Source organism: Strix aluco, chromosome W, assembly GCF_031877795.1.
Source record: "Strix aluco isolate bStrAlu1 chromosome W, bStrAlu1.hap1, whole genome shotgun sequence".
Taxonomy (NCBI): Eukaryota; Metazoa; Chordata; class Aves; order Strigiformes; family Strigidae; genus Strix; species Strix aluco.
In genome coordinates, this window is record NC_133970.1 from 37,974,315 (window position 1) to 37,987,539 (window position 13,225).

The 13,225-nt window shown below is 43.2% G+C and overlaps 2 protein-coding genes across 3 annotated transcripts in view; one reads left to right on the forward strand and one right to left on the reverse strand.

Annotated features, from left to right (window-relative positions):
- Window positions 1–13,225, forward strand: part of LOC141917808 (uncharacterized) — a 730,013-nt gene that overhangs the window by 309,616 nt on the left and 407,172 nt on the right. The window lies entirely within an intron of this gene.
- Window positions 3,300–13,225, reverse strand: part of LOC141917612 (uncharacterized) — a 32,501-nt gene continuing 22,575 nt past the window's right edge. Inside the window, exons 3-9 of the mRNA XM_074810947.1 lie at window positions 12,270–12,382; window positions 10,551–10,625; window positions 10,081–10,132; window positions 7,314–7,499; window positions 4,777–4,831; window positions 4,021–4,120; window positions 3,300–3,416 (exon numbers count right to left, since the gene is read on the reverse strand). Coding sequence (XP_074667048.1) covers window positions 3,300–3,416; window positions 4,021–4,120; window positions 4,777–4,831; window positions 7,314–7,499; window positions 10,081–10,132; window positions 10,551–10,625; window positions 12,270–12,382 — 698 coding nt within the window. The remainder of the gene's footprint in view (window positions 3,417–4,020; window positions 4,121–4,776; window positions 4,832–7,313; window positions 7,500–10,080; window positions 10,133–10,550; window positions 10,626–12,269; window positions 12,383–13,225) is intronic.

Consider the following 13,225-nt stretch of genomic DNA (forward strand, 5'->3'; position numbering starts at 1 on the left):
ACAGGATCCCACTGCAGGGAGACCTTTCAGTACTTAAAGGGGGCTTATAAGAAAGATGGGGACTAACTGTTTAGTAGGGCCTGTTGAGATAGGACAAGGGGTAACAGTTTTAAACCAAAAGAGGGTAGATTTAGGCTAGATATAAGGAAGACATTTCTTACAATGAGGGTGGTGAAACACTGGCACAGGTTGCTCAGAGAGGTGGTAGATGCCCCATCCCTGGCAACATTCAAGGCCAGGTTGGACAGGTCTCTGAGCAGCCTGATCTAGTTGAAGATGCCCCTGCTCGTTGCAGGGGGGTTGGACTAGATGACCCTTAAAGGTCCCTTCCAACCCAAACTCTTCTATGATTCTATGATTCTGTGATTCTATGATTAATCTCACTTGGTTTTAGTTGTAAAGAAGCTAGAGCTCTCATCTAAGCTAGTCATTTAAGCCCTTTCTGTAGTGATCGGGAGAGAGAAGCACACCTGATTCGCGGAAAAACAGATTCTACAACTCGAATGGAGTTATAAAGCAGGTATGTTTTACTCCGGCGCCGGGGTGCAAGGGGATTTCTCCACAAAGCTTGCACACCAACAGCACTTTTTACCAAAAACTTATAGAGTGTGGATATACATATCCATTGGATTACATAACACAAACATACATATGCATGAGTGAGGCTGGGTTAGTTCTAGAGGCTGGTGTCAGCAGTTTATGTTCTCTTTGCACCTGCGCGTTGCCTCCTGGGGGGCGTCTTTGGGAGGAAGGCTCGTAGTCTTTCTCACCTTGTTTTTTCCCCGGAGCATGCGCAGATTCTCTTGGCCAATTTCTTGAACAACAAAAATGTTTTTCAGCCGGTTTACTCATCCTATCTTATTTAAGGGAACCAATGGAACTTCTACCATCCGTATATGGCTATCTTTACTCATTACCGAGGCCCAACTAGTTAGAGCACACCTGTTCTTCAAGGACAAAAACATGATATTTTGCTGAACACTGCAGTTCTTGGTAGATTTTCACAGTAAACTGTTTTGTTTTGATGGACACAGTAGTCCTTGGTAAAATTCCACAGAACAGTCCGGGCAAGCAGGGTTCTTAGCAATATTCAAAAATACTATAAGGAATACTATAACTTGCTAGAAGTAAGTAAATAAGTTGCTAAGCAGTTTTCTATAAGTAAATAAGTCTCAAAACAAGTAATCGTTTCTCTGTATCACACCCAATGGCTGATTTGCCTGTCTGTCTACCTTAAAGAACAATGAAACATTTCTGGAGATGTCTGTTTTCATCTGCTGGCTATAGCTCGAGTCTGCTGAACAGCTCTTCTAGAGATCTGTCACTGAGGGAGCTAACAAATGAGTACAAATGAGAAAATATGATAAAGCAGGGTTGAAGGCAGAATCTCTTATAAAAACCTCTGAGAGAGCGTGAGTAACCCTAAACATTAACTAGATTTGAGACGGAGGTTCCCATTAATGAATGAGGACCTAAGAATTGATCCTAAGAGTATGCAGAGTATTAAATGATACAAAACAATTTTAGAGATGTGATGTGGTGTTTTCAGCCTACATAATACTTTAATCCTCAGACCTGCTATTCTAAAACCAACAGCTGTGGTTAATCAGGAATGCTTACAGAAGGGATTGAAATGGCCAGTTCACTCCTTTTTTCCAATCAAATTTTGCTCTCAACTACGCTGCTGTCCTATGTACTTGTGGAGGTAGGATTCTGTACGTCATTTGAATCTTCTTTTGACTGCAAGCCAAATGAAAAATTGCATTTGACTCACTTGCTATACAAGCTGGTTAGTTTTCCCTCTGGACATTCACTAGTCTGTAATAAACCCCCCCAATTTTTAAGTGTTTTAAAATGTGTTTTCAATGTGTTTTTGTGAGAGACAGAAATGTCAAATGATTGTCTCAAAGCTTGCTTGTGTGTGTGCTTTGAGTCACAGGGTGGTGTCAGTAATGCCTCGACCGTTCATCAAGGACCAGCTGTGGCCTTTGTAATTAGTCTAAGGAATGTCACCCAAGGAAGCAGGAGTGTATTGAAGGATGCACCCTCCACTCCCTTACAGTTGTATTGACAAACTCCTTAGATAAGCCTCAAAGAGGTGGACTGAATGAAACCAGGTGTTTCTCATCAAGCACAAGGACTGCTGATCACCGGCCATTGTATAAGCCTGATACTTTGTGGCTCTATTGTATCGCTAATGATTTTGCACCTTCGCCATTGAACTGATAAGAGGTGAGCTCTGCCCCAGAAGCCGGATGATTGCTCAAGAAGCATGAAGTCAGCAGAAATCTGTGGGAACAGAGGACAAACTAAAGGTGGGCAGATATGCTAATCAGCTGATAAGACAAACTTAAAAGGTGACTGAGAATTTTGCTGGGTATGCACCCACCACTGAAGAGGACCAATGGGATGCTGCTACATCTGGGTGAGGATCAATGGGATGCTGCTGGATCCATGATGGTGGTTATTCTTGTGACTCTGTCCTGCATGCTTGCTTGATTTCTTTCTTTTCCTTCTGATGTAGTGAAAACTCAATAACTGGAGTTATTAAGCAGATATTCCTTTATTATGGTGCTGGGTGTGTGGAGGATCTCTCCTTCTAACGCAATAGTTAAAAAGCCCTCAGGGTGTTCTCTGGTGGTCGTTTGATGAAGGCTCGAAGTCTTCCTCGCTGGTAAACTTCTGACCTTTTGCTAGTTTCTGCTGAGCTGTGTTATAAGTAGATTTCTCAAATTGCTGTGAGTCAGAGCCAATCAAAATTTCAATTGTTTACTTAGCAAGCGGTAACAAGCAAAACAGCGCTGGGCGGCCGGGGAGTTCAACTCTGCCAACGGTGCGCGCACACTTCCCGAAAGTCTTTCCTTTTATATCCTCCGTCTTCCAGTATCTGTGTCTCGTCGAGGGGTGTACTCTGCATCTGCATGCCTTGTTGCTAGGGGGTCGTTTTCTGCCTTCTGGTGGTCGTGGGGATGAAGGCTCCATGTCTTCCTCGCGTCACGAATTCCTCGTATCTCCTGCTTTCCTGAGATTAGTCTCACAAAGCTTTTGTTTATACCTTATAAGGTAACACAGAGTACAGACACTTCCCCTTTGCCCTTCTCAACCCCCCTCCTTTTCCCTCCTTTCAGTCTTTTGCACAGTAGAAGTCCTTGCTTCAGCATTTTAATTTAGATAAGCACTTATAGTCTGTTAGTCGTTACACAATGTAATAGTTAAGATTAAGCTTAGGCTTACATAGTTTATGGAATAACATAGCACAAGATTCCAGTATCTTTGACGGAATTTGATGAATAAACAGTTTACTGTCTATCACAAGCTGTGTACTTTGGATGGTCAGAACCGGTCTCTCTATAATCCCATTGTCTTCCAGGCAGGCTTATCTTCGAAGACCTGACGTTTTTATCAGTTCTCTGCAGCTAGGTGGGCAAAAGGCTCAGTCTTAAAGGTACAAATTAGTTATTAACTTTTCCCCTCATCACTTCCATTCTGTCCTATTGCTACCTCCCTTCACTTTTAATAATAAAAACTGTTTTGGGTGTACGGCATTTGACCTCGTTTGTGTCTTGGGATCATATTGAAACCTCCCCCAACATTGGATTGGGACATTTTTTAAGAGATCTGGACAGAGCTGAGTCATTGTTTCTAACCTAGTCCTGTATTGGAGCTGTTCCATAGGATGGGGGATTTTTCAGTCTGGATGGTTCATGCCATTTAGCTGGTGGACGTCCAGGTACCCTCTTAGCTTCTTACACATACTTCCTTGGAGTTTTCCTTAGGCAGGGCAGGAGGGATCATACTGGGCTTCTAGCTTAATCCCTCCTGGGGACAAACAGGAAGGCAGGCAGTGGTACACATGCTGAGTGACACAATTTCATCATCACTGCCTTTAGCTACAGGGAAGCTACATCTCTTTGCTAACTAACCCATGTGGTGATGTTCACCATCCTTTCTGAGTCACATTAACTCTTTCCTTGAGGCTGAAAGGAGCTGCCCAAGTGTCAACACAGGCAGAGTCCTTGCCTCTCTCAATAGCTTGGCTCTATTTTTGCTCTTTTTGCACATGATAGTTGACTCTCTAGACTCGGAGAAAGAGCTGTTGCCCTCTGATATTAGGACAACACTTGAGCAACAGTCAAAGTCAGCAGCTCAAGGTTGCTGAGTGAGTTCTTTTCAAATCAGTCAATGAATGATGTGTCTCTTATATTTGCTGAGAAGGAACTGATACAAGGAAATGATACATTTTAAATGAATGAAATGAAACAGCCAAATCAGTATTCCTCTTTTACAATCCATGCAGCACTTAAGAAAATGAAACATGGTGCCAGATTCACACTGAAAGCTTCACAGGTCCAAAAGATGGCTAATGGATGAGGAAAGCTCTTCCCTGATGTGATAACAAAAATCATATCTAGTACTGTTTGTGGGTCCTTGCAGTCTATGGAGTAGCTGGCAAACAAGAACAATGCTGTGAGTTCACCTCCATTGGAATCACAGACAAAATACTTGCTTAATAAAAGGGGCAATAATCACACTAAATTCTCCTCTTTTTTTTCACTGTGGCAAAACCAAAGAGATTATGGAGGATATATGCTATACTGTTGCATACTGTCATTATAAACTGATTAAACTTTTGCTCTAAGGTTTAACAGACAAGGAAATTAAAAGAAAGGTTGAAAGGGTGTATGAAGAGTGTCCTTCACCCCTTTTTAATTTACAGCTTTCTAGCCTCCCACTTTCTTTTGCTTTTCCTCCTTCAGGCCTGGAGCCATCCCTCACAATACACCACCCTGGGTAGAGTTTTTCCATTCACTTTTCACAACTGGAAAAATGCCTGATATCAAACACAAAGCAATAGGGAACTTAAGGCCTTTCAGCGCAGCAGGGAACTATGGCATGGTCATCAATTTCCCTCTGACAGCTCATGTTCAGGTGCTATCCCCTCGTCTTGGATACCACTACAGGTTTGGCTTGGAAATCCAAGGAAGCTGTATCTATACATATAGCATCCATCTGCTTTGGGCAAAGGAAGGACATGCCTTTTTCCTCAGCATTGTTCCTTACAGTTGATGAAGCAGAGGAATTGGCTGGGACTGCAAAAATCAGCGCTTTTGATTTGCGGAAAACAGACTCTACAACTCGAATGGAGTTATACAGCAGGTATGTTTACTCCGGCACCGGGGTGCAAGGGGATTTCTCCACAAAGCTTGCACACCAACAGCGCATTTTACCAGAAACTTATAGAGTGTGGATATACATATCCATTGGATTACATAACACAAACATACATATGCATGAGTGAGGCTGGGTTAGTTCTAGAGGCTGGTGTCAGCAGTTTATGTTCTCTTTGCACCTGCGCGTTGCCTCCTGGGGGGTGTCTCCGGGGGTCTTTGGGAGGAAGGCTCACAGTCTTTCTCACTTTGTTTTTTCCCCGGAGCATGCGCAGATTCTCTTGGACAATTTCTTGAACAACAAAAATGTTTTTCAGCCGGTTTACTCATCCTATCTTATTTAAGGGAACCAATGGAACTTCTACCATCCGTATATGGCTATCTTTACTCATTACCGAGGCCCAACTAGTTAGAGCACACCTGTTCCTCAAGGACAAAAACATGGTATTTTGCTGAACACTGCAGTTCTTGGTAGATTTTCACAGTAAACTGTTTTGTTTTGATGGACACAGTAGTCCTTGGTAAAATTCCACAGAACAGTCTGGGCAAGCAGGGTTCTTAGCAATATTCAGAAATACTATAAGGAATACTATAACTTGCTAGAAGTAAGGAAATAAGATGCTAAGCAGTTTTCTATAAGTAAATAAGTCTCAAAACAAGTAATCATTTCTCTGTATCAATTCCCCCCTTTTCTTTTCCCTAAGCAAATTCTTTTGCAGTCAAAAGGGTTTCATTAGATTTTATTACTGTCTGTAAGGTCCATATTTGTTTTGTTAGGTTCTTCAATTTACACCAAAAGATAAGGTTTACTGTTGTTAATATTGTCGTCAGATGAGTCAGTATATTTAAGATTTTGGTAGCTGATGGGGAATAGCCTGTAAACACATCCCACCAATAGTGTTCTCCGTCTGATTTCACTCGTTCCATGATTTGGTGTATTCTCTCTGTATCATGCTGGACAGTAATTAAAGTCTTTTGTCCACTTTCTTGGACCTGTTTCATCAATCTTGTTAAGTTTTCATGATGCAAAAGTTTTCTTACTAGGGTCAGATCCATTCCAATAGGCGTGGGCTGCCAATCTTGAACTAATTTATAATTAGATCGTAACAATTGATAAGTTGTGACAGGAGCAGTATAATTGAAATCACACCCTGTAAGACTAATGAAATTGCAGATACAGATGTTCGAATGATTACTTGTATCTATTATAAGGTCATCTACTTGTACAAAGTCACACAGGGTTCTTAAACAAACACATCCCACCCCCATGTAAATGATAATAGTCTCTGGGGTTTCATTAGGGTGAATCTCGAATTGGCAGACGTTTTGTTCAGTGTCCAGACAAATGCCATGAGCTTTGATGGTGTTATCTTCACAAATGAATCCTTGCTGGTCTCGCACAGTACAGGCCTCAACATCAATAGTTTGCCATTTCTTCTTATTTTTTATAGCCCATACCCTGTGCTCTAAGGGATAAATCACAGTTCCATGATGATTCAATCCTAATGCAACAATCGGATACATTTTATATACCTGAGCTCGATATATCGTTACTACAAAAGCTGTGGCTGTGTTCTTAAGGGGGTCGAAGGTAAAATTAACTAAGTGCCACCATGATTGAAATCTTCTTTCAAATTCTGTTGCATTATCCCATATTACTTTTTGGAATTCTCTTGGCAGGATTCCGTCCCTACCTTCCCTGATGGTTGAGGCTGCTGTTGATTGTATCCGTAATTGAGCTTGGACACAACTAAGGGCTGTAGAAACGTTAGTTTGAATTGTGTCTAATGCATCTACAATTATCTTCTTATCTTTTTCATTTAGGTTCTCCCATTGTGGAAATGCACTTGCCATAAGCCACTGATCGTTGTCCAAAGTTAGGAGGGAGGATTTTAGAGGATATTGTATTTTGTTCAGGTCACTGGTTACTATTTAAAACTCCCAATCCTGTCCCTAGAGCACCAATTAGGTCTCTTTTTGTTCGCCCCGTATGAAGTGTTTGTCTTTGCATCCAGGTTGTCCATCCTTCGTAAGAGGTCTTTAAGAGAGATGAACAGGCTGGCTGGATCTCTGAAATATTGCTTTGCATCAGTAGCTCAACTCGTTTAAGAGACCATGTTGGATTAGATATTAACTGTTGTTGACCAACATTCTTAATTACATATGGGCCTATCGGATACACAGATGGTGCTCTCAATCGTTTAAGTTCTACGTGGTTTGAATTAGTAACCTGAGTTGGAATAGCATAAACAGGAGTGGTTGTGGTTTCCTCCTGCGTTATATTTAATCTGAATTTGAAAGATACTGCTCGGTCCCCCAGTTTGGTTCCTCCTAAACAAATAATGGATACTGGTTGGATTGCAGTAAATACATACCAACAAACCTCAGCCACACAATGGGCTTGGCCTAGTCTGGATCCCATTCTCCCATTGGAAATTTTCTTGATAGTAATTTGAGTCAGGGGAGGCGGATCTTTTACATCACTCGCATTGAAGATTCTACAACCGATCTGTACCTCTTTTCCTCTTTTTAACTGTCCAGGTATGGATTGAATTCGTCTTTTCCCATTTGTCTGGTTGAAATGTCATGTTGTCATATATTATAACGGTTGCCAAATTCATCCCCAATAAATTCTTTCCCATAATGTCCAAAATAAGCATCTGTCCAAGGCCATTCCCAAGCACTTGTTAAATTACAGTTCAGCAAAATTATAAGCACTTATACCCATATCACCATTTTTGGATGCAAACTTTAGCAGCCTCACAGGTGTCGATTCCCATTTTGGCTTAGGGGCCTTCTTCACCCTGGTGTGGTGTATCCACGATGTCTGTTCCATAATCTTGATTGCTGTATGGGAAGTTAATAACACCTGACACGGACCTTCCCATTTTGGTTCCAGAGGTGAATCTGAAAAAGATCTGATATATACATAATCACCCTGTTTAATGTTGTGTACAGGCCCGTCCAGACCTTGAGCCCTGGTCCCCAGGACCAATTTCTCTATTTCTCGCAGCTGCTTTTGTAGACTTATAACATCATCTGTTAGTATTTTATCTCCAACCTGGGTTGATATTCCTGCTTGTATCATATATGGTCTCCCATATACTATTTCAAAAGGACTTAATCCCTCCTTAGTTCTGGGTTTGGTTCTGATTCTTAGAAGGCCTAAGGGCAATGCTTGGGGCCAGGACAATCCAGCTTCCTGGCCTAGTTTTACTATTTGTTGTTTAATTAAATGATTCATTTTTCTACTTGACCACTGGCTTGTGGATTATACGGGGTATGTAATTATGTAATTTCCAGTCTATTCCTAAAAGTTTACTAACCTGCTGGACAATTTTTGCCACAAAATGTGATCCCTGATCTGAGGATATTGTTGCTGGAACCCCAAACCTTGGTATTATTTCTTGTAACAATACCTTAGTTACTTCTCTGGCTTTATTAGTTCAGCAAGGGAGTGCTTCTGGCCACCTGGAAAAGGTATCTGTCAAGACCAAAAGGTACTGAAACCCCCCTTTTCTTGGGAGTTCAGAAAAATCAATTTATATTTTACTGTCTGGAACCAAAGACTGCACTTCTACTTTACCTTCTTTAGCCACTCTTTTGGCCTCATGATCTGCCATAGTGTTGCCAAGTTCATGGCTGGAACTTCCTCTTTGGTGAGCTTTGCAATGCATTATAGCCACCTTTTCAGGTAGTTGCACCACTTCCAGGAGTTTGAGGATTTCTTTGGCATGCTTTATATGTTTTCCCTGTGCAGACAAGAGTCCTCTTTCTTTCCACACTGCCCCATGAGCATGGACCACTTTGAAAGCGTATTTAGAGTCCGTCCATATATTAATTTTCATACCCTTGGCCATCTCCAGTGCCCATGTTAGAGCTATTATTTCTGCCTTTTGTGCTGAGGTATTTGGAGGAAGAGCTTTAGATTCTATTACCTGATCTTCGGTGGTCACCGCGTATCCTGCCTTGCGGATACCTTGTCGAACAAAACTGCTCCTGTCCGTATACCAGGATTCATCAGCATCCTCTAATGGTTCCTCCTTGAGGTCTGGCCAGCTGGAATAGACTGCTTCGATTGTTTCCAGGCAGTCGTGTGTCACAGGTTCTCCTGTGGTTCCACTGAGAAAAGAAGCTGGGTTGACAATATTAGTAACCTCTATTTCTATATCATCCTGTTCCACTAGGAGGGCTTGGTATTTCATGTACCTTTGAGGTGAAAGCCAGTGTCCTCCTTTCATGTTGAGTACTGCAGACACTGTGTGGGATACTAGTACTGTGATTTTTTTGGCCCAATGTGAATTTTCGTGCTTCCTGGATATTTAGAACTACTGCTGCTCCTGCCCTCAGGCAGCTAGGCCATCCCTTGCTTACTTCATCGAGTTGTTTAGAGAAGTATGCCACTGCCCTTCTATCTGGTCCCAAATTTTGGGCCAGGACCCCTAGGGCTGTTCCCTGTTTCTCGTGGGAGGATAACCAGAAAGGCTGAGTGATGTCTGGTAAACCCAAAGCAGGGGCATCCATCAGCTTCCTTTCCAGCTGATGGAATGCTCTGTCCACCTCTCCATTCCAAGTGAGGGGTTTTGGATTTGACTTTTAATAGTTCATAAAGGGGTTTTACCATGACTCCATAGTTATATATTCACGGGCGACACCATCCGGTCATTCTTAGGAGTGGAGCTCTTTAGCTGTCTGTGGCCGAGGGGTCTGACAGATGGCCTCCTTCCTTGCAGTTCTAGGGTCTGTTGACCAGCCGTGACCTCGTATCCAAGGTAAGTTAAGCTGCTGAGCTACCTGGGCTTTCTGTGGAGAGACTCGATAACCATTAAGTCCCAAAAAATTAAATAAACTAATAGTCCACATTATGCACATTTCTTTAATCTCTGTGGCTATTAATAAATCATCTACATACTGCAGAACTTCCCCGATTCCATGCAGCCGCTCCCATTTCTCCAGATCTTTAGCTAGTTGGTTTCCAAAGAGAGTGGGGCTATTTTTAAACCCCTGGGGTAGCACAGTCCATGTTAATTGAATCTTCCTTCCGGATTCCGGGTTTTCCCATTCAAACGCAAACAATAACTGAGTTTCGGAGCTCAAAGGCAAGTAAAAGAAGGCATCTTTTTAGGTCCAGCATGGTAAACTGAGCCAATTCTGGTACTAATCTAATTAATAATGTATATGGGTTTGCTACAACAGGATGCAGATCTCCTCCTCTCTTATTGCTATATGCTCTCTATACACAACAAGGTCTCCAAATACCTACTCTCTAACAGTTTCAGCTTTTGCAACTTCTTTTGAATGTCACATGCTGATTGCCCTATAAATGATGACACTAACTGTTGTATTCCCTCTGATCCTGGATCTAAGGGTGTGTCGCCTCACGGTATCCCGCAGCTTCTCCAGGAATTCTGATGGAGTATCTTTAGGTCCCTGCGTATAGGGCTGCACAGTTAATTGCTTTCGGTATAGCCCGTTCCATGCCCCTTACAATCCAATCTCTATGTGCATTTAGCAATCTCATATGGGCTCCTCTGTTGGGGTCCCAGCACGGGTGTTTTTTTAGAAACTGAAAATGCTTGGTCACCCCAACAGAGTCGCTTCGATACCCCTTCGCTGCACTTTTCCAAGTTGCAAGATCAAAGGAAGTGAACGGGACTTTTATTCTGACAGGGCGCCCCCATCCGGCCCTATGGCTTCTCTCAGAGGAGCCGGCACCAGGCACCACCGCTCGCTTCTCTGGTCTCCGAGGGTGAGAGGATACGGGGCTGTGAGGTGGGGAGCCTGGCTCTGGCTCCTCCAAACTTTCACTCTCCTCCTGCCGGCTTCCTACCAGTGGTTTATAGTATTCTGGTAAATCCTTTATTTCGGCCCCTTTCTCTTTCCCTTCCTTCTTATTTTCTTTTTCCAGAGCCAGCACTAGTGGATCTCATGGGGGTGCCAGGCCACAGCCTGTTTGATATTCAGGATGGTCTCGGAGGGTGGAAAACATGTCTGCATAGGAGACTTCATCCCTCTTAAAACAGCATCACTTGTAGCAGGGTGTTATAATTCAAGGACCCATTAAGGGGCCATTTTCCCCCTCATCCAATTTATATAGGGGCCACCACTGATTGCAATATTTGATTAGTGTCTTTTTATTCACACTTGCGCCTGGAGGTCCCCCTATCTTCTTCCAGCGTTTTAAAATACAGCCCAGGGGACACTTTTTGACTATTCCCCCACTCTGGCCACTTCCCATCTTGTCTACTTTACCTTAAAACGCTACCCGATTAAGCTGACAATATCGCCCTCAGGCAGATGGTACAAGGGTGCGCTCTCCCCACAGAGTACGCACCTAAATTCAAGACAACAATTAACACAGAATTACTGCCTCCGCTAGAGGAGATATTTCACCTATGACACTTCAAACACTGAGCCCGAACAAACAGGCAGCACCGATGACCCAGCGGGCGGGCACTAGGGCGCTCTGTACTAAGGAATGTTCCCTCGTCCTGCACTACCCCCCCACTGGTACAGAGTCTGCCCTGCGCTTCGTTCCTCTGCGGCCGCTTCCCTCGCGGGATAACGGGACTGCGGGTCAGAGAACTCCGCACTCCGCAGCTGCAGCTGGGCTGCGTCTCACACCCGCAGAAGAGTCACACACCCACACAAAGGGGCCCTTGCACTTATTACTCACACAACATCAAATGACAAATACTACAAACATCAAAACACCAATTACAACAATTGCTAAATCAGAAAAGTCATAAATCAAAGCCAAAAGCATAAATCATATACCATGAGCCGTTTGCCGTTTATCATTTACCACAGATACACACCTGATTAATATCGACTAAATTATTATAAACGGTACCAGATTTTACATTTGATGGTAACACGGCAATGCCACACCACTCCTGTACCCCCGTACTAGGAGTACCCAGGTCGACCCAGGATCCCAATGTGGTCAGAGTGTTGAAACCACCCTGCAACCCACGGGCCCACTACCACTCTACTTGGGGACTCGCGCCCCAACCCCAGGGACAGGACGAGCACAAAGGCCCTTTATCTCGTGTAGGACGTCTCTTCACGACTTACAGGTCTCCCCTTTCTCCAACATACCGGATCCGCTGATAGATGGTCCTTGTCTGTCCCTGCCGAGATTGGGAGAGCGAGGGAGGCTCTCCGAGAAAGAAACCTCGGGGCGCGCCTAGAACGTCCCTTCTCAGCCGGTCCTGCAGCCGGACAGAGAGGGTCCCATCTGGGGTGCCAACTGATTCGCGGAAACAGACTCTACAACTCGAATGGAGTTATACAGCAGGTATGTTTACTCCGGCACCAGGGTGCAAGGGGATTTCTCCACAAAGCTTGCACACCAACAGCACTTTTTACCAAACACTTATAGAGTGTGGATATACATATCCATTGGATTACATAACACAAACATACATATGCATGAGTGAGGCTGGGTTAGTTCTAGAGGCTGGTGTCAGCAGTTTATGTTCTCTTTGCACCTGCGCGTTGCCTCCTGGGGGGCGTCTTTGGGAGGAAGGCTCACAGTCTTTCTCACCTTGTTTTTTCCCCGGAGCACGCGCAGATTCTGTTGGCCAATTTCTTGAACAACAAAAATGTTTTTCAGCCGGTTTACTCATCCTATCTTATTTAAGGGAACCAATGGAACTTCTACCATCCGTATATGGCTATCTTTACTCATTACCGAGGCCCAACTAGTTAGAGCACATCTGTTCTTCAAGGACAAAAACATGATATTTTGCTGAACACTGCAGTTCTTGGTAGATTTTCACAGTAAACTGTTTTGTTTTGATGGACACAGTAGTCCTTGGTAAAATTCCACAGAACAGTCTGGGCAAGCAGGATTCTTAGCAATATTCAAAAATACTATAAGGAATACTATAACTTGCTAGAAGTAAGGAAATAAGTTGCTAGGCAGTTTTCTATAAGTAAATAAGTAAATAATTCTTAAAACAAGTAATCATTTCTCTGTATTACTTTCACAATAAACATTGTGCTGTGGCACATGATCTCAGTTTAGATGGTCACCAACTTCACAGGAATAC